Genomic DNA, 19,653 nt, shown 5'->3' on the forward strand with positions numbered 1-19,653 from the left:
CATAATTAAAACGGGTCCTCTCGAGTGGCCCATCTTCTCCACCTGCCAGACTGTGCCTTGCTACTGCCTTCAGGCTCGTTATTACTTATAAATGCATAGAAACCACCAACTTTAGAAGCTGATCCCTGGGATTTACACACACTCAGACCAGAAAACCCTGCCGGGCTGTGGGAAGGCACCTCCCGGAGCTGCCTGCGGAGCTCTGTGCAGCCGCAGCGCGGGCTGTCACACTGTGCAGCAGCGTGGCCGCGCAGGAATGTGCTCGCTGACTGCACCTTTTCATCTCGATAAGGATTTTCAAGGTCATGTTCGCTCCCCTACCGGCTCCTCCCCGGCTCCAATGAAATCCCAAGCACGCAGCCCTGGGCCCTGGTGCGTGTTCCCACCCTCCGCGTCTCCCGGACACCGGCACAACCTGTCGCATTCCTCCGCAGCAGTAAACCCCAGCCTTTCTATTTGCTGGCAGCCCGATCCCGGGCTTGGGAACACCTCTCCCTCCAGCAGGCACCGCAGCGGCAGCGCTGCGCCAGCAGGACCAGCAGCTCCTGCGCTGCAGGGTCAGGATAGCTCTGCAGTGAGGCTTGTGACCTCTGGGATTAACATTTCTGAATTAAGTATTTCAAATAAAACCAGATTCCAGTCCGGGCCAATGCCAAATCAAACTCGTGGGCCAAGAGAAGGGCTCTAATGGTAACTCAGGCTGTGCATGCTGAAGCTGAAGGACCTGGTGAGCCTGTCAAGGACACAGCATGGGGACTGCCTTGGGGGACAGCCCCTGTCCCCACAGCTCAGAGCCTCCAGCCAAACCAGCTCAGCCTCAGCAGCCAAGGGGGAAGAGCTGCTGCCAGCCCAGGGCTCAGGGGAATAGGCAGAGGTGATGGCACTGGGCCTGGGAAGCCCTTGTCCTGCGGGCACAGGGGATGCAGCCCCCTCCCTCACGCCCAGCAGTCATGGCTGCATGGATACAAGCTAAAGGACCCACATGCACTCCCTGCACCACACAGGATTTCTAGGTAGCTACTGGAGAATCATACATGCTGCCAGCTTACAAAGCCAGCTAATTATACAATCTGTTAAGCATGTATGCGCACACAACAGTGCTTTGAGTCATTAGAGGACGGGATTTATACTTCACTGCACGCATCTTGCTCTTTGTGAGTGCGTGCCTGGATACAGCCAAAATGAACACAAGTATCTGGAATGTCTGCAGCTCGCAGGCCAGCGCATCTGAATACAAAGCTGAGCCCTAAGAGGCTCTGACCGGCTGGTGTGACCCGCAGTTGCACATATTGCTTCCCCAAAGATGTTTAAAATCCTTACTCCCTTTTTTAACCGCGCTGAGCATCTGGAAGCAGATCACAGCACAGTGTTTGAGCCACATTCTGAAGCTGTAAGAGTGATGTTAGTGAGGATGTGGCAGCAGTGCAGGTGATGGGTTGTGAAGACAGAAGAGCTCGACATCGGAGCCAGCAGCAGCGCCTGCCATAACGTGTCTGTCCCGGATTTAATCCCGGCAGAAGGGCACTGGCAGGGACCTCGGTTCCTATGGCAGCAGCCACTCCTCGAGGGCCGAGCCCACGCCAGATGGAGATCCCTGTCCTAGGTGTTTGCCAGACAGAGAGTGCTGTGGCACACCAGGGATACTGTCTCTTCCTTTCAGTCATTCTCTCTTCATTTACCAGTGCCCAGATTTGCTGCCACTGCCGTCAGGCAGATCGACTGCAAGGCAACAGCTCTCCCCAGAGCAGCCCAGATGATGGCTCAGACCAGGGCTCCCTTCTGTGCTGCATGTGGCCAAATGATTTGGGTGATTTTTAGGCACTAAGAGCAACAGCTATGTTTTTGATGGATTCTATGATGTTTCTGACATATCTTATTTTTAAAAGAATTTCTTCTGCTGAGTATTTCACTTCAGCTTCCCAGATATCTAAATATCCAAAATACCATGCAGGTGAGTTCTAACACCCCCTCAACTGGCTTCATCCCCATAGCATGGCTACATCCTATGGAAAGCCCTATCCTAAGCAATCATCTACCTATAGCTTATGCTATACTTTGTACTTGGCATTGGATTTTCCATTTTTACCTTCTGTGTATTGCCATTTTACCTATTATTTAACATGAACTCCAAAAATAGAATGATCTTAAACTGATTTGGTGTATAAGACACAGAATATTCTTTCAGGGCTTTGTAACATGTGAAGCCAAACCACCTCCATTTTCACACATTTCTCTTTGCCTGCAAGTCAAGGGAAGCAGCAGAAGGCACCAACTCTGTAAGAGTCTCAGCTTTGTCTTGGAAAATATAAGTTGGTCAAATAAGATCCTAAAATGTAGTAGAGACCACACAAACCTAGCACAGTAGGAAATCACATCTTTCTTTGTGCCATAGCAAGCCCCAGACACCTTTCACCTGTAACAAGGTATTTTCTCTCTCTCAGTTTTCAATGCAGGGGACATAGCCAGGAAAAAGAAGATGGTGAGCTACATCTGTGCTCTGCTCACAAACCCTCTTTGTAGAGCAGCCAGGCAAACAAGTTGCAGGATCTGCAGGTGCTTTAAGGCACAAGACGTTTCACTCCTGAGATTTTCTTGTGGGGCCTGGAATGCCCCGGGTCACCAGTACCTTTCCTTGAAATTTAGAGAGCAATGTTCTGAAAAACAAACTAGTTCAAAGCCAGTCTTCTCTATGCACAATCCAAATCCTTTATAGCTGACGTTGTTAGGAAGACAGCCCTTTACCTCAGTCGACTTTTCCCTTCTTCCATTCAAAAAAAAAAAAAGGAAAAAGCTGGTTTGGGGTTTTTTCAGACAGTGTAAAGTAGTATTTCATGCCAAAATCCCTCAGTAACACTTTTTCTCCATAACTATCAGGTTTTGCAGCCCTTATATATGCCAAAGGATAAGCAGCAGCTGAATGAGTCAGTCTCACTTAGTCAAAACCAGTATTTGTAGCAAGACACTTGAAGTAAAACTGAAGCAGCTGAGGAGGTGGAAAGTGTTATGGAAACCAGAGCTGTGTGGGTACAGACACCTCCCCTGTAAGGGAGCTCAGGGTACACACCAGGGAGAACAGCTCACACACCGTGTGTGCTGCTCCCCAACCAAGCTATGCCAGGCACTGTGCACAATTATCAGTGGCTTGATCTGGCCTCAGCTGTAGCTTGTTTATAACTCACTGAAGCTGTTTGAATACAACCATCACTGCTGCTCAAGGCAGTTACCTAAAATATCTCAGCTATTCATTTTCATCCTTAAGTCAAAGCTGTGTTTAATGGAGCTGACATTGTGCCTTACAGTACTGTACACTTGGTCTTAAGCAAGCCATCATGAGAGCTTACAGGTTTGAAATTTGCTGCTTAAATGAGTACTACTTCACCATCAGCACCCAAATGAAATGCAACTCCCATGCCGATAATTTCTTTTGTTAGCAATTAGTTTCACTTTGTTATCCTTTTTATTCATTTCTACCCAAATGCTGATCTACACCACCAATGCAGAATTCACGTGTATATTCACTTACTCCCATCAGCTCAGCTAAATAAATCATTATCCACAGTTCAGCTCACCTGCAAAGACCAAGCTGAAATTCTCTGGCAAATAAAATACTCCTGCTGCCCTTGTCTAGCAACTTTAATCTACAGACTGATCCAGGGAACCAACTTGCTGTCAAGTTCCAAAATCAGTGATGAATCTGCAGAACTATTAAAAACAAAGACCTTGTGGGCAGAGGTCTTTAAATACTCCTCCTATCCACTAATAATGTCCTTTATTCAATGTCCTTCTAATAATTGCCAAATCAATGGCATAAGCAGATGCTTCCACTGTTCCAGACCGGAGAAGACAAAGGGCAGTGATGTTGCAGAAACTGCAGTGCTTGGAATGAATGAAATATGACATTGAAATTCAAACAGCATTTCAGAGAAAAATATTGAGCGTTCTGCTAGGCTCCTGAGCAACCACACACTGAGCAAGGCCAGCATGCAGGTAAAATGGTGCCTCCAGTTATGTATGCAGGAGATACAGGGAGGACATCCAGAAAGCAGCACATACCTTTTTAGGTGTCACCTTCACCGTGTCGCAGCAGATGGAATTACAGCCCACAGTGCAGCACTGAGAAAGCATCAATCTGATATTTAAGCTGTCTGCTTTGAAAGACAAACTACAAGTGACACAGCTGCCTGGCTGAACCCACACTCACCACCCGTGGTGCCAGGCAAGCACAGCACAACTGCTCCGACAGCAGCTCAGGAGTGAGCCATGACTTCCAGGAGAACAATGTTTGGCAGGAAGGTCACTCCCACCCCGGCAGGTCACTGCTGCCAGACAGTCCTTGGGCCATTCCAACTCACTGCACCAGCAGAAACCGTGCCCAAAAAAGAGGGAGCAGTTTCCTGCATGCTAGCGAGCTTGGGGAGGAGTCAGATGGGCACCTGGGCTAACAGAGTGGCCACCTCCCACGACCGGATGGCTCAGTGGCTCCTCAGCATTCTCCAGCCCTGCCAGTGGGGCTTGTGCTCAGGCCCACAGCCAGAACCAAGCCCTAGGGCCAAGATTTTGACCTTTTCCACCAGCAGAAGTACAAGTGGTTGCAATGGTTCGCTGCACTCCTCTGAGATGGATCCAGAGGCAATCACCTATGGTTACTAAAACAGGGGGGGAATCAAACTCACCTCCCATCCAGCCCCTACCTGAGCAGCGCTCATTTCAAACATGAGATTTGTTAAAAAATTTATCTCTTCTAGCTTTCCTCATTAATATATAATAAAAAATACTGGCATAAAACCAGCTCATACAGCCTCACAGTAATCAGGGACATCACGCCTCACACACTCTGTGTGCACCTGAACTGCTTCACAGGTGCAGTGAAGTGTCCAACATCTAAAGCCAAGAAGTCACCAACTCAGGGCTCAATTTAAGGAGAGCTGGATTTGTTTCCTTCAGTTTTGTCCTTTCTATGAAACTACACCAAATCATATTCTTCAAGTACCCAGTGCTGCATTTACACTCCCTCCTGTGACCAGCCACCAGCTCAAACAGCTGATGCTCTGACATGGCAGATGATACAAACTCTCAGTGCTCATTGTAAAAGCAACAACTTTTCAGTTACCTGGAGACACTACTTCAAATCAACTGAAGTACAGCTTTGTACAGCAGAGCCCCAAGCACCAAAGGGACATTGCCTCTGCTATGTGCCTCCCTGATCACAGCACAAGAAAGCAAACAGGGAATCCAGGGCTCTTCTCTGATCACCCAGGAGCAGAAACTACCTGTGACTGAACAAGAAAAACAAGTAAACAGGACTAAAAGGGCAATTTGTTACACCTGTGCCAGCCAGAAACATACATATAGAGTCCTTAGTGAATTGAGTGCACTGCTCTGTCTTGTTGAGCTCAATCAAAGCATCCCACAAGCGAGCTGTTACAAAACAGGAGTAGGAAAGCTAAATCAGACAACATAACTTTCAAAGACACACTAACCTCAGTGGGGAAGAAAGAACACAAGAACTCTCCTGGCTTTTCCCATCCAGCATGGATGTACATTATACTCTGCCAATGCAAAACTATGCATAAAGGGAAAAGAGCTCATAAAGCTACAAAAAAGGAGCAATTCCAAAATGAGCCATCAAGAACGCCACGAGAAAGCGCAGTAAACAAGAGTTTGTGATGGTCCAGACACAAGAATAAACCACAGCTTTCCCAAAGGGTAAACAGGGAATTTACAGAGATGGAACTGAACAGGCTTAGGTCCAGCTTTAAGAATTGAGAAGAACTTTGGTTCTTTACTACCTGCCCAGAGCAATACACAAACACCAGCCATCACAGAGGTCCAATCTACATGGCCACCTGTCTGCCGCCCCAGCAAAGCAGCTGGTGGATCTAGAGGAGACACAAGACTGCTAATTCTGGCTGCAAAAGGCCCCTGAGGAAGGTGAGGGTAGGCACAGAGCATGTAACACAATCACATTGTAAGTCTTAACCTTATCTTATCACAGTGATATTAGAGGCACAGGCTGAGCTCTGTTTTTTCAGCAGGATGACTGGCAGTTGCTGTCCCATTTGCAGAGTATCATTTAGTCCGACGACTGAAGGGCAAGATGAATCAGCCCCATCACCCCACCCTACCCAGGAACGCTGTCGCTGAGCACTCACCCGCTGTAACAACCCGAGTTGCAGGAAACAGTTATTCCACAGCAGTATTTTTTTTTCCCCATTCATATGTTTGAAAGTAATAATTTCACGCTTTTGAAAACCAAAAGCACCAGCAACAGTGTATTCATATTCATCTCTTAGTGCTACATGAGGAACTGAGGCTACATATTTTAAAGGTAAGCAACCTTTGTGAAAGTGGAGTGAATTATTTCAGACAATGGCACCCCAAGCTGTTACTTATCTGCCTCCTTCCTTACCTACGGGATACGAAAGTTTTAGACAAAGGTATTTGACAATAAATCAAGTTGAGAAAAACACCCTAACAAGTTTCTAAGCCTATTTGCTTCTCTTAGCGTGATAGGCTTTATAATATTTCTTGCAATTCTCTGCTCCGTGTTTTGTTCAAAACTTACTGATTATACTAATAAAATAATGCCCAAAGCACACCAGAAATCTTTTAATAGAGTGAAAATTAAAGTATCAGATCTATTACACCACCCAGCCTTTCCCCTCCACTGGAGAAGCATTAGAGCCTTTGGACATCTCATTTCAACAAGAAGGTTATTTAGTTCTTGAGTTTGGAGTAAAGTATTTAATCGCTAAAGGATTTGCAAATTACACATGAATATGCATGCAGCACTTCTCACCATGACATAAATCCTATTGTATATTTATGAATGGATTGCTTTGCCTCCAGCTTCTACATGTATATAAACACAGGTTTTAATCTTCAATTCCTTCTTCCCTCCCTTCTTTTTAAGGGGTTGCTTAAACAAATTTGCATTTTTGGAATCTATTACCTACAGCGTATTTCTTCCTTTTTTTTTTTTTCCCCCAAACTCCATAAACCTCCTTCTGCCATCAGGCAAAATGAAATGCTTACTTTATGAAAGGCCTTAAAGACCCTGTAAGTATGGACATAAGAGGACTAAGCAACAGTGTTGTACAGCTTGTGAGTGAGAAAGTTGAAGCAGCAACAAGGACTGGAAAAAGGAGTGCATCAGAGCTGGCAACACAAAGGTATGAGGGTATGAAGACAGCTTGCCTTCCGCTGCAAAGTGCGTTTAAGGGGAAGTAAACTCTTCATAAAGACGGAGGATGCCACATAAATAATAAAACTGTTATTGTAAAATCCCTAATTCATACTGACATAACTCCATTATCCATTATTCCCTATACCTTCCAACGGGCATCTGGGCTGGTCACAAAGCAGTTGGACCAAAGCAGCATTTCAGCCTGTCTTCAACAATAAGAAAGGCAAGAGGCATCACCATCACTCAGAGAGGCTCTGCCACACATCTGTCCGACTACCCCAGGGAAGTAATTCAAACAATAGCACCTTTGGAGGGCATTGTTAAAATGATTTAACTTAGGTTATTTCACTGCAAATCTATTCTGTACCAAATCTGACTGCGAAGGAACACTTCCCAAAGTGCCACACTCCATCAGAAGTGTCACAAGCAGATTTCCAAGCAGAAGGATTACGGGTGTGAATTACCACTTGGGCTGTTCTCATTTTTGTTACTACACGGCAAAACCCTAACAGGAGGGGTAAACTGCACCAGATGCCACCTTTTCTCAAGGACCTGGTGTCACTTGGCTCTGCTCAGAAAACGGGAACAGCCTGGAGCCCCAGCCCCCACCTCGCTGCCTGGGGCTCTGGTAGCAGCCACTGAGACAAGATGGGACATGGTCTGACCCAAGAGCAAATCCTCCCTCCCAAACAGTCATTGCCTGGTCGCAGGGCCAAACCAGGCTGTGAACTGTGGCATGTTCAGCTGCAGTGATCTCCTCCCCCATTAATTGAGGGACCTTTTCCCAAGAGGAGGAAAGAACCATCACAGCACCTGACTCAAAACCCACAGTGACCCCACTAGAAAGGGCCACCAGCCCAGCTAAGCTACTGAAGATGCAACACATGTCAGAACTACCATCCAAAACTGCAGGAGCCTGTGTTGGGAAGCAGATAGAAAATAAACCAGGAAGCACTATGAGGCATCAGCTACAGATTGCTGGACAAATAGAGAATAAAGATGAGAAAACTCAACACAGAACATTTGCTTTAGGGATAAGAGTGGCATTTACAAAGGATGTGCGAAAACAAGCCTGAGTGGAGGACTCAGTGTGACCAGTTCAGTTGCAAATTTGTCTTTGCAAACTGAGATTTTGCAAATGACCAAGACAGGCTCCTCTGCCACATACCCCTTCCCTCCCATCCACACATTCTTCTGCTAAACAGAAATCTTAAAAAGGAAGGGAGGAGTAGTGCCCAAGGAGTATGAGATCAGGCAAGCAAACACCACGTGCTCTAAGAAAGTATTCACACTCAGGTTATGCTTTCATTAGCATCAAGCAGATGATGGCAGATACCTTCAAAATTAAATTACTACTAAACCAGTTGTATGAGAAGCTCACCATGCCTGCCACACACTAGTCTATGAATAATTAACAGATGACATATGACAATGTGTCTACCTTTATTCAGAATTATAGACCAACTCAACTGAAAAGATACCACATTGATATTAGACAGACCGGATTTAAATTAAAGCTGGAAGCTTCCACACTCACATTTAAAAAGCAGAAAATAAAGTCAGGAAGTCTAAGATATCTTCCAAAATGCTGGTGCCACAGAAAACCATGGGACACAGCAGCAGCCAGGACATTTCACTTTCCGGCATATGCACATTAAAGTAAGACAGAATAACACTCCCTGATGACTGCAAAGAGATCTCTTTGCCAGACAAATCTGTCTATGTCTAGAATACTGGAAAACTTACTTTTTGAGAACTGTTAAACAGCTTAAAGCCTTCTATGTGTGTGTCCATATGAGAACTAAACAGTCAATGTCCCATCAAGGCAATAACTTGTGTATCTCTGATGATTAGACATTGTGGTGTGAAATCCTTACTAGTGACACAAGACAATACAAACAGCAAGCCTGGCTTACTGCCTTGCTGGCTGACAAGCTGTTTAGGTTAGCTGGATGTGGAGATGACTTCAAGGAATTCCAGAAAAATCTAAACAAGTGGGTTAACTGACAACTGAAGTGGAGAGAGACCAGATGTTGACAAATGTTGAATATTATCCTGAACAGAAGAGTTTAACCTCCTTATTCTCTGCAGCATTAACACACACCACATCAAATATACCTGTCACCACATACATGCTCCAACAAAAAAGTCTGTTCAAAGTGCTGATTTAATTTCAATGCCAAACATTATTCATATAAAGAATATTTATTTTTTTAAAAAACACAGTTCGATATGAAAAGCTCACCTGGAACACTAGATACAGGTCATCCTAATTTAGATAAGCCTTACTATTTTTTTCTTAAAAAATATTTCTTTTTCATACCAAGTTCTCCCTTGAGAAAAGTTTCCATCTCTTCTATACAGGAATTCATTCAGAGCCAAAGCAGTCAATAAAGCTGCATCATTAGCATCACTCCACTAGTCATAGGAAGCATCTGGAAAAATCCTATAGAGAACACAGAAGCTGCTTCCAAAGAAGGAAGGCCTCTGGTCAGCTGAGCCCTTCTCTTTCCATCAAAACAAGAACAGTCATAAGCAGCAAGCAGAAGACTGAACCAAAGTCACACCAGATGCTGAGGAACAAAGGTTGGGTCTGAACACCAGAAGCACATCCAAAGAGCACTGCACCAACCTAAGAGCTGTTAGAGACAAGAGCAGCATCACAACTGGGCATGGACCTTACCCAGGGCACTGCTGCAGTAGATCTGTCACACCCCCTGGATTAGTGACATCAGGAGCACACCACACACGCTGCCTCAGAAACCCTTGTAAACCCCCACTGAGCTACAGGAGCCCTGTGGAGCAGCAGCAGACAGGCTGGAGGGCTCCCCTCAAGGAAAGCAGCACTGGGAGAGCAGTTTTAGAGCACCACAGAACATCCACCTGCACTACTGCAATGCAGGACATGAGTTGCTCACCCTCACCCACCTGGCAGTCCCTGCCAGCCAAGGACAACGGGTGCCCTGTTGTTCCTGGGGTGCTGCTGCCTCCCCACTCCCACCCACACCCCTCCTCCCTTGCATTTCAGCAGCTGCAGAGCAAGCCATTCTACCAAAGGAGTGTGATTAGCTCCCAAAGGGGTTACCACAACCTTCTCTGAACCAGGCTGACTGACCAGCAGCACCCAAGGCAGGCCACCAACCCGAGACACCTCACAGGAAATGGGCTGGATAATATGCAGAGCAGCATCACACCTGACAGTCAAATACTTTCCGTTGTCATCCCCACCCAAATCCCCAATGAGATAATTTGGACAAGCAGCTCAAAAACATACTCACTCTTTCAAACAGTCCAACTAGGAGACCTTCAGGTGTCCAGGATAAAGATGTCAGCAGATGACTCCTCCTGTTCACTCAGGGTTAGGTGCTGTGGTGTAACAGATTGCTGCTGCCAAGCCGTGGTGCCAACCTGCTTGAGCTCCTCAAAGGATGTCTCAAAGGATTTGTGTCCCCCATGGCCTGGACACAGCATGGGCAAGGGGACAGCCTGCACAGCTGGGCCACCAGCATGTCTTCTACCAGCTGCAGAGACTCAGCTGGCACATGACACCCAAGTTGTGCCTGACACAAGCTAAATGAACCACTAAGCTATCTGCAGTACAGCTTTACAGAGCAGTTCTGGGACTACCTACGTTTTCCTCTGGTGCTCTAAAGGTCCAGAAGATTATTTTACCCACTGCTGTTCCTCTGCAGGCCACCCTCCCTGTGGTAAGGCTATGAGGGATGAAATAGCAGAGAGCCCTCTCCTCAGCAGGGCACTGCCCCTGTTCTGAGTACAAGGCTATTAAGGCAGTTGAAAGTCACATATGAGAAATTTGCAAGCTGCTGCAGGGTCATTTAAGCAATATTTTCACTTACATTTTAGTTCAAAATAGCTGTGTGGCCACCTTACGTCTCAGCTCTGCATAGAGCAGATATGAATGACTGCCTCTTGCAAATCAATACTGTTTATTGCGTGCTTTAAATCAATAAAGCTTTTCTCCAAAGACTATGTTCTTCTAAAATAGTGATTAGGCATTTGAGGAGAACTAAACAGTTTCACTGAACAATACCATTAGTCCTGAAACATAAGTTTGGCATCTCAGCCAGAAAGCACTTTGTCAGAACTAATTAATCCCCACAGCACCTCTATGAGACTCAGAATGCAATTCATCTGGTTTTTAAATGTGTTGGGTACTTATGTTGCAGAACATCGTGGCTGGGGTGGAAGCCGTAAGTATCAGCATAAACTGAGAACAAACCAAGCCAGGAGAACCCATCCAAGAGTATGAAAATACCAGTGAACACTGACAGCTGTAGGATTTGGCTTCTTTGCATCTTCCTGTTACACACCAAACCTCCTGTGACTGTCTGGAGAGTCTTCCAGATGTCACTTCATTGAATGAGTGGTAGTGAAAAGCAGTTATTATTCTACTGGGAGCAGTTTTGCCCACTGTTTGTTCAGCCGATTATCTATGCATGTAGCTTAAAAGGGAGGGGGGAGCAGTAACCTCAGGCTCTGTGAACAAGAACTCTGGGTTTTATTTGAGCAGTTTAAGCTAAGTCTTCATTACCACAAGAAAAGCACGTAACCTCACTAAACAGGTCTCATGACTGGCACCCAGCCAGCATAAAAAGTATTTCTCCCCAAGGAAGTGGTCAATCTGCATAGCTCTCATATATGTGTATAGAGTAGTCTACATACCTGCACTTGAGTCTGCCAAGCTGCTGCCACCCCTCTTTATTGATTTATTATTTCAGCCAACACTTGCCCTGCTGGTGCAGCACTCAAGGCCACCAGGTCCAGGCAGCCAGCTCCTGGCATAGGGAGACCAGCAGCAAGGCTTTCCAAAGCCAGCTGTTGGGTCTCTCTTTGAGAAAGGCTTGAAGTTCTCCCATATTTGACAGAACCAAGTGTGAAGTGAAACCCAGAACACTTCTGTCCTGGCAGGCAGTGGGATCAGTGTCAGTAACACGCTCAGGAGCGCGCTGTGGGGCGGTGACGGTGCCTGGCACCCTGAGCAGAGTGCAAGGCTGGCCCTGGCAGTGAGCACCTTCAGGAGCACAGAGTAGGAATCAATCATTTACTAATATGTTCCTCCAGCAACTGAGATTAGAGCCCATCTGAAAAGGTGGAGTGGTGGGCAGTGACAGGACCACCCTGAGCCATCCAGCAAATATCGCTTCTTTACGTACAAGTTATTTGGTTAAAGTCCTTTGGACAAGTCTTTGTCTGTCTTTGGACAGACAAATTTTCTGGCACGAGCTAGAGGAATTTAAATCAGATTCAGACACGGAAAAGTTTGCTGCAAACTCATCTTCCCATAACTGTGCTAGCTATGAAGATGCCCTGTGAAGAATTCCTTTAGGAGGTGCTCTGCCTCACTGCTGGTTTCACCTGAGCTCCAGCAAATCCATTCTCCCCGTAAAAGTTGGTCAGAAATCATGAGGCAAACCTAAGCACCTCCAACGCTGGGAACACCTCCTCAGCTGGGCTGGCAGAGAGCCTGACCAGGTCAAGTGCCTGGGGACAGTTTCACAAGTGCACCCTCAGCAGCATTCCCAGGTTGCCACCAGAGCCAGCCCCACTCCCACACCTCCCAGTCTGCTGGCTCTACCCCAGCTGTGCCACAAGTTTCTGCACAAGCACACACAACCTGGATCAACTGTTTCTGTAAAACTAACCCAGACAGCAAAATAACATTTTTCAGCCAAACCTGCACTGATACAGAATTTTATCCTGGCAGTGGCAGCAGCTTAAGGTGCCCCATCAGCAACAGCACTGAGCATCCGCCCCGGGTGACTGACACAGCAGCCACCTCTCACCTGTCATACCCACATCTCCTGGAATTTACTAGCCAATTTCCTGCCATTCCACTGGATGGAGATCAAGATAACTACTTTGATATGAAAATACATGACCTACATAGGGATGAAATAGTTGATTCTGTTGCCAAATAAGTTTCCAGTCAGTGGCAGTGTCACTAAACTTCACAAGCTGTCAGTTTTTGAGGCAAAATTAAAGGACTGATCTTGTGAGCAAGATGACCTTGCCAGAGAAAGAGATGAAGCTCAACCTACATATTTCTAAACAATATGATTTATGGAGATTTCTTCAAAAGCAGTTCTGATCTTTTAAGACTCAGAATTCCCCAAGATACATTAAAAAGCTGCTGAGCTTAACAAAGCTTCTCATTTTGCTTTTTTTTTTCATATTCCAAAGGGAAGATAGAAATAATGCTTTTAGTACTTCTAAAGTCAGTGCCAACATCCTCTGTCATTGCACATGTGTGCATACCACACCTTTAGCAGTGATGCCCTTCTTAAAAAGCATCACACCTGTTGTTTCCAGCCACCTTCCCCAGTTTGAAGTGAGCTTACACAAGAGAGCACAGACTCTGAAGGCAGTTCCTGCAGTGTCCAAAGTGATCAAGACACCCTAAACCAGGCTTGTCTGGGGAGTCTAGGGAAAAAAAACAACCCAAACAAAACAATAACAAAACAATAAACAAAACAAAGTCAGATTTTTTTCATAACTGAAGCAGTGTGATCTATTTCAGCTCCAGTTCACTTTTTCCAGTCACAGGTGCATCCTGTGTTACCTCATCTTGGAAGACACTTGATATTAATCAATTAAAATAATTTCAAGTGTCACAATAATCTTACTCACTGTCCTTGTCTCCCTTTATATTAGCACTTACATAAACCAATTACTGTGGAAAGTAAGAACAGCACAAGTCCTACACATTAGGACACCTGTTCCCAGAGATGGCACTCAGATGACTTTGAAGACTGCATTTTTGTCACTCACTTCTGCACTCGTGGAAAACGGCCATCAGCAGTTTCTATGGGCACACACTGAGCTGCCTGTTCTTTATAAAGTAATCAGCTATTTTGGGGAATTCAAACATGAGAAAGCAGCAGATTCACATATATATGACAGGGTGCTTAGCTAGCTATCAGTAAAGAAAGGCAGCAGCAGGCATCAAACTAGGAGCCTTCAGCTGCATGACCTCTGCTGCTGCCACTGATGAAAGAAATCCCCAGTGAAATGCTCCATCTTGGAAAATTTTTCTCTCTTCTCCTTATTCTTTACTGATTTTCATCTATAGAAAAGCACAGCTCCTTTTATCCCTGCTGCCTTTTATTGCCCTCCCTTCTTCCAGCCCTTTTACTTTGGAGATCTCTCACATTTAAGTTAGCTATATTTAGCTTTATTCCAATGATTATAGTTATGCCACAGTAAAGCAAATAATCCAAGGAGTAGACGGTTACATGTGAAATTTTAGCACAATGCTCACATTTCTAAATCTTTAGTACAGGAGGTTTGGAGACCAAGTGTGCAGAGCAGACTGGGGATAAAAAGCTTAAAGATCAGAAGAATGTAAAGACAAAATACTTTGCAGCATTTCACATGAAGCCTAGAAGGGCATGGTTAGATGATGGTGCTCTCTACGTGACATGCCTGGCTTTTCTCCACTAAAATCCTCAGGCTCAGCAAACTTGAATCTTCCTGAGTAAATAGGTGGCCCTGACTATTTTAAATACACAAGGTCTTCTACATGTGACACCACACACCTTGGTAGATATTGACCCTCAGCCTTGGCAAATCTCTTCCCCAAAGCTCTACTTTGGAGGTTCAGAGTGGGAAAACCTCCATGTGGAGTAGGAAGGGAGTTTAGGGAGCAATTGCAGAGAATCTGGGCTTTCATTTAATGAACACCTCCAACCCTTTACAGCAACAAGAGCCCTCAAGAAATGAAGGGCCATCAACTGAGGCACTGCTGCCTTCCAAAAACTGAAAACATCTGCTGCTGTTTAGTAGCTTCACCAAACTTAAGCTAGAAGTGCTCCTGTTTCACTGGTTTTCACTCTCAGCAGGAGTCCAGCGATTGAGGTAAAATGAGAAGTTCAGTCAGCTCCATCTAAAATAACCTAGAAAAAACTGCTTACACCACCATGCAAGAGTAGGTGAGTAGGAAGAGTACCAGAACACAAATAATTGAGAGTGGGGCACGTTATCAGGCATCTCCAAACCCCCAGTGCAATCCTGAAATTTCTGGCTTGAAAGGCAAGGAGAAGCAAAAAAAAGTACCCTCTTCCAAGACGCTCTGAGGGAGAGCTGAGGTTCCCTAAACCTGTTGTAAAGAGCCCAAGGACAGCACACCACTGGATCCTAAATTCCCACCTCTAATGCTCGTGTCTGATGAAAGCAGAAATCTCACTCAGGGTACTCTGTTAAATGTTAAATATTTAAGTCTTGCTCATGCTGATGTTTAAGAACAGGCAGCAGCTGGTGCTAAAGTTTTGAGCCACCACTGGTATTTTCTCTTTGGCCACCAGCACAGCAGCTTCCCAAGCAGACCCACCCTTTGTGTTCAGAAAGCAACTGGGACAACTCTCTGGCATGGTTTACCAGTTGGTATGTACTGCTGCATACCTGAAAGGTCATGCCTGCCTTTAGAACTAGGAATGACAAATTTTTTTTTCCCCAGCTCAGTAAGGTTTGATCTCCCATAACACTGTATTGAATTCCCAAATTACTCGATTTCAAACAAATCTGCAAAAAGAGTCAGCTATGTGAGCTTCCTTTCACACAAGGGAAAAAACACAGTAGCTTTGGGGATCTTTTTCTCCACCTGTTCAGCAGAACTGCCTCACAGCTTTTTAACCTGAAATTCCTGCAAGCAAGGTACCTTGATGCTTCTCTGTTACACCATATCACAGGTACAGTAACAGTTCCATCACAAAATTCTTCAGATTATTTAATCTTAGATGATTTCCCGAAATGCTCCAACATCCACAGGTTTCTCGGGACTGCCCTGAAGTCTGGAAAAGTCAACCAAGACTCCAGGCATCTGAGCATCACTCCAGCCAGCTTTTCAGAAGAGTGAGATGCCACCAGGTGCCAGTGACTTCCCACTGGCAAAGTGTAATAGCCCCTCTTACAGCCCCTCTGCAGGACTGGTGTCGTGCACTAAACAAGAACTGGAAAACCACCAGCCCAGCTTTTGCTTTCACAGCCTAAGGCCAGCTGAGGTCCCACCTTTCACCCCCTGCCTCCCCTTCCCTGCTGTGGATCTTCCCTGTGTGCCCACAGCCAGGTCTGCTTCCCTCACAGCCTATTAAACCAATCTCAGTCAGCAGGACAACAAACCTGACACCAACTGCTGCCACAAAAACAAGGAGCAAGCCCATGCCCTGAAGCTAGATGGTATCCCTGCTCATGTTTATTTCCACTAAATTAAGCTAGAATGAAAGATTTAGGGAAGGTTTAAAACCTTCTGTGTTCTGTCTTTCACTGGCAATTGCTGCACTCTGAATAAACCCATCAGGTGTTACAAAGGTACAGTACCACTGACATTTAAATTTAAAAGGCACTGATAAAGTTCAATGATCAGTGTGAAAATCCAGGTTTAGTACTGCAGGGAGCAGGCACCTCATGACCTGAGCTGATCAGAAATCCCTCCCATCAGCTGTTTTTCACAGCCAGTGGTAAATTACTTGGAAGAGAAATTTCTTTCCTGTATGTCAGAGCAGGATTTCAACTCCTACAAGCACATCATCCCCCAGATAACGGGTAAGTGTTGTGTCACACAGTTGTTCCAGTGTGGACCAATAAACTCTTCAAAACTTTGAGGGTTTTCAGGGGGAGTGTCCAATACAGGTTGTTTTCTCAGTAGCACTACTGGAAGATGACTCAGATGCAAAGCTTGTCAGGGCCACGTGTATTCAGGTGTACTTCTATGTGCACAACAAATATGTCATGTGATAGGATATCAGTGTGCTTTTGAATATTGTCCTTTAGCAGTGGTGAGCAGGTAATGGTTCTGCGACAGCTCAGTATACATGGCTAAATGAGGCACCCAGTTAGTCATTTCTGTCATTCTTGAATCACTAACCAAGGACACACCGGAATTTTTATAAGCCTCTATTATAAGGCCTATTAGATTTCTCATTTGTCTTCATTCGCTGCAACAAAATTAAGATGCCAGGAAAGCATCCCTAATTTAAGCTTCTACTGACTTTTATGAAGGTTAAAAAAACCACCTTGAAACTACTGTGTTACTAGTCCTTCTCAACCACATCACATTACCCCAAGATGAGTTCCAAACCCCCCAGCTGGCAGCAGGTTGCATTTGTGTACAGTACACACAAGGATTATTCCTGGAATGCAGAACACTCCTTGAAATCTTGTAAAACTGGACAATCATTCACTTCCATGCTTCACAAAAAACCCATCTAAGTAAACACAGTGAAGGCAAAGTCCTAAAATCCCACCACAAATGGAAACCCCTTCAAGGAACTGATCCCTGGAGCAAGGGGAAGAGAGGAAAACCAATGCAGAAATCATACTCTCTGCCCCATAACAAAGTGAACACTCACTGTCAGATGGGGAAGTGCATGAAATTTATCGATGACAAACTGCATATTTCAGATTGTTGGGATTTCCAGCTCACTGACACGGATTTTTGAGTCGCTGCGTCCGGGAACTTCAGCTAACAAAGCACTAAACGGGAAATTTAGAAACTTCTGATTTCAACAGCGATCCAGGAGCTGAGCTTCCAGCGTGCTCGAGCTCCTGTGTGCTGGCTCCCCATAACCGCCTGAAGCACGGAGTTATAACATGCTAGAACAGAATATCGCTTGGAAAATGACCTGGGTCTCGAACAGCAGACTTTGCTGTTACTCTTACTTTCTCTAAGTGACTGATACAGGGAAAGAGCTACTCAGAGCAAGCAAGGGGATACTGCAGGGAAGAGGGCGGCAAGAAGGGGCGATGAGACACACCCTGAAGTCAGCGACCTCCGCGATGGCCAAGCTCGGTAAGGCCACGGAGCCGCTCGCAGAGCTGGGCCACGATGCAGGACACGGCGCAGCGACCCTTCCCTGCCAGCCCTCCCCAAAACCACCGAGCACCGCTGTGACCCGGGCAGGCTCCCCCCTGCCAGGGCCGCATGGCCGCGGTACAGCGGGATGGCTGGGGACAGGGAAGGAGCTGGGCAGGGAGGCGAGGAACAAAACTGCAAAACACAACTCGCCGATCCCGCTCCATCGCTCCCGCCCCGCGCAGCCCGGCCAGGCCCGCAGGTGAAGCCGCGGCCGTCCCGCTCTCCCCTCCCGTGCGGAGCCCGCCCGGGCACGGCCGCAGGTACCGCCCGGCCCCGGCCCGGCGGGGGCACTCCGCCACCGCGGTCCCGCCCCGCCGCCCCCGCCCACCTGTCGCGGGGGTCGACCCAGCTGGTGGTGCGGCTGCCGTGGTCGATGTAATACACCTTCCCGTCGTAGTCCCGCGCCTCCTCCCAGCCCTCGGGCAGCGGCAGCTCCTTCCTCGGCATGGCCCGCGCCGCCGCCCCATGCACCGCTCCGGCCGCTCTCCGGGGGCCGCGCCGGGGCTGCCCCTTCCCTCCCTCGCTCCCTCCCGCAGCCGCGGTGCGGGGGCCGCGCCGGCCCAGCCGCGCAGGGAGCGCCGCCGGGCAGCCTCACACGCCGGCCCCGCGGCGGGGGCGGGGCGGGGCGGGCGCGGCGCTGCCCGCGGTCGGTGCCGACGCTCCGCCCGCTCACGCCTCCATTTCCTGCTCCGCCCGCCGCCCTGGCCACGCCCCTTCACCGCGGCCACGCCCCCTGGACACGCCCCCCGGGGCCCCGGCGGGGGCGGCTGCGGGAGGCTGGGAGAGCGCCCCCTGCCGGCGGGGGAGGGAGGGGCGGGGATCGGGGGGACCCGGGGTTCGGGAATCGGGAGTCGGGACCAGCGCCGGGCGGGATACTCGGGCTGGAGACGCGGGGCAGCCGCTGTGAGCGCTGCCTTGCACGCAGCGCCGGCGGCTGGGCTCGGCCACGCCGAGGGGAAGGGCAGAGGGCAGGGCGAGTGTGTCCCGGAGCGGGTCGGAGATGCTCGGTGCCCCCGGCTACGCACGAGCACATCAGCTCCTCCCCGACTCTGCGCGCACCCTCTGGGACATGAGGTGGCCCTGAGCACGGGGGCACTGCCCTGGGGTCGCCTGGCTCAGCCGGGGTGGGCTCCCCGCGGGCGCCATCGGAGCAGCCCACGGGGGTGGTTTTGTGCGGGTTCCAGAGGGAAAGCTCCTCGGGTGCGTGGATACAGCTCAGACCATCGGGAGGCCGGGTTATAAAAGGGCAGCACAGCAAGCCCCAGGGACAAGCCACGAGCTGCGGGGGGTGATGGTGCCCACCCTGCGGGTACGGACCCCTTCCCGAGCAGCCGCCGCCGGTACCGGAGCGCGGCTCCGGCACGGGATGGAAGGAGCTGAGGACGTGCCCTCCACAGTCTTCTGCCCCCACATTTCATTCATTTGGGCTGGAACAGCCAGCCCATGACAAAATGACACAATAAAAGCTCCTGCAAGCACGCGATCGGGCCGTGAGCTGGGGCGGGGGACGTGCCCAGCGCGGCATGAGAGGGGTTTTGTGGGAGGCAGCGCTTTCCCCGGGGAGCTCCAGCCGACGCCGGTTTCCCACTGTCAAGGG

At 47.9% G+C, this 19,653-nt stretch overlaps 1 protein-coding gene across 1 annotated transcript in view; it reads right to left on the reverse strand.

Moving 5' to 3' along the window:
* The window catches only part of WWC1 (WW and C2 domain containing 1), a 67,369-nt gene extending 48,719 nt beyond the window's left edge, over window positions 1–18,650 (reverse strand). Inside the window, exon 1 of the mRNA XM_064671579.1 lies at window positions 18,385–18,650. Coding sequence (XP_064527649.1) covers window positions 18,385–18,503 — 119 coding nt within the window. The 5' untranslated portion in view covers window positions 18,504–18,650. The remainder of the gene's footprint in view (window positions 1–18,384) is intronic.
* Window positions 18,651–19,653: the final 1,003 nt, after the last annotated feature.

Source organism: Pseudopipra pipra, chromosome 15, assembly GCF_036250125.1.
Source record: "Pseudopipra pipra isolate bDixPip1 chromosome 15, bDixPip1.hap1, whole genome shotgun sequence".
Classification (NCBI taxonomy): domain Eukaryota; kingdom Metazoa; phylum Chordata; class Aves; order Passeriformes; family Pipridae; genus Pseudopipra; species Pseudopipra pipra.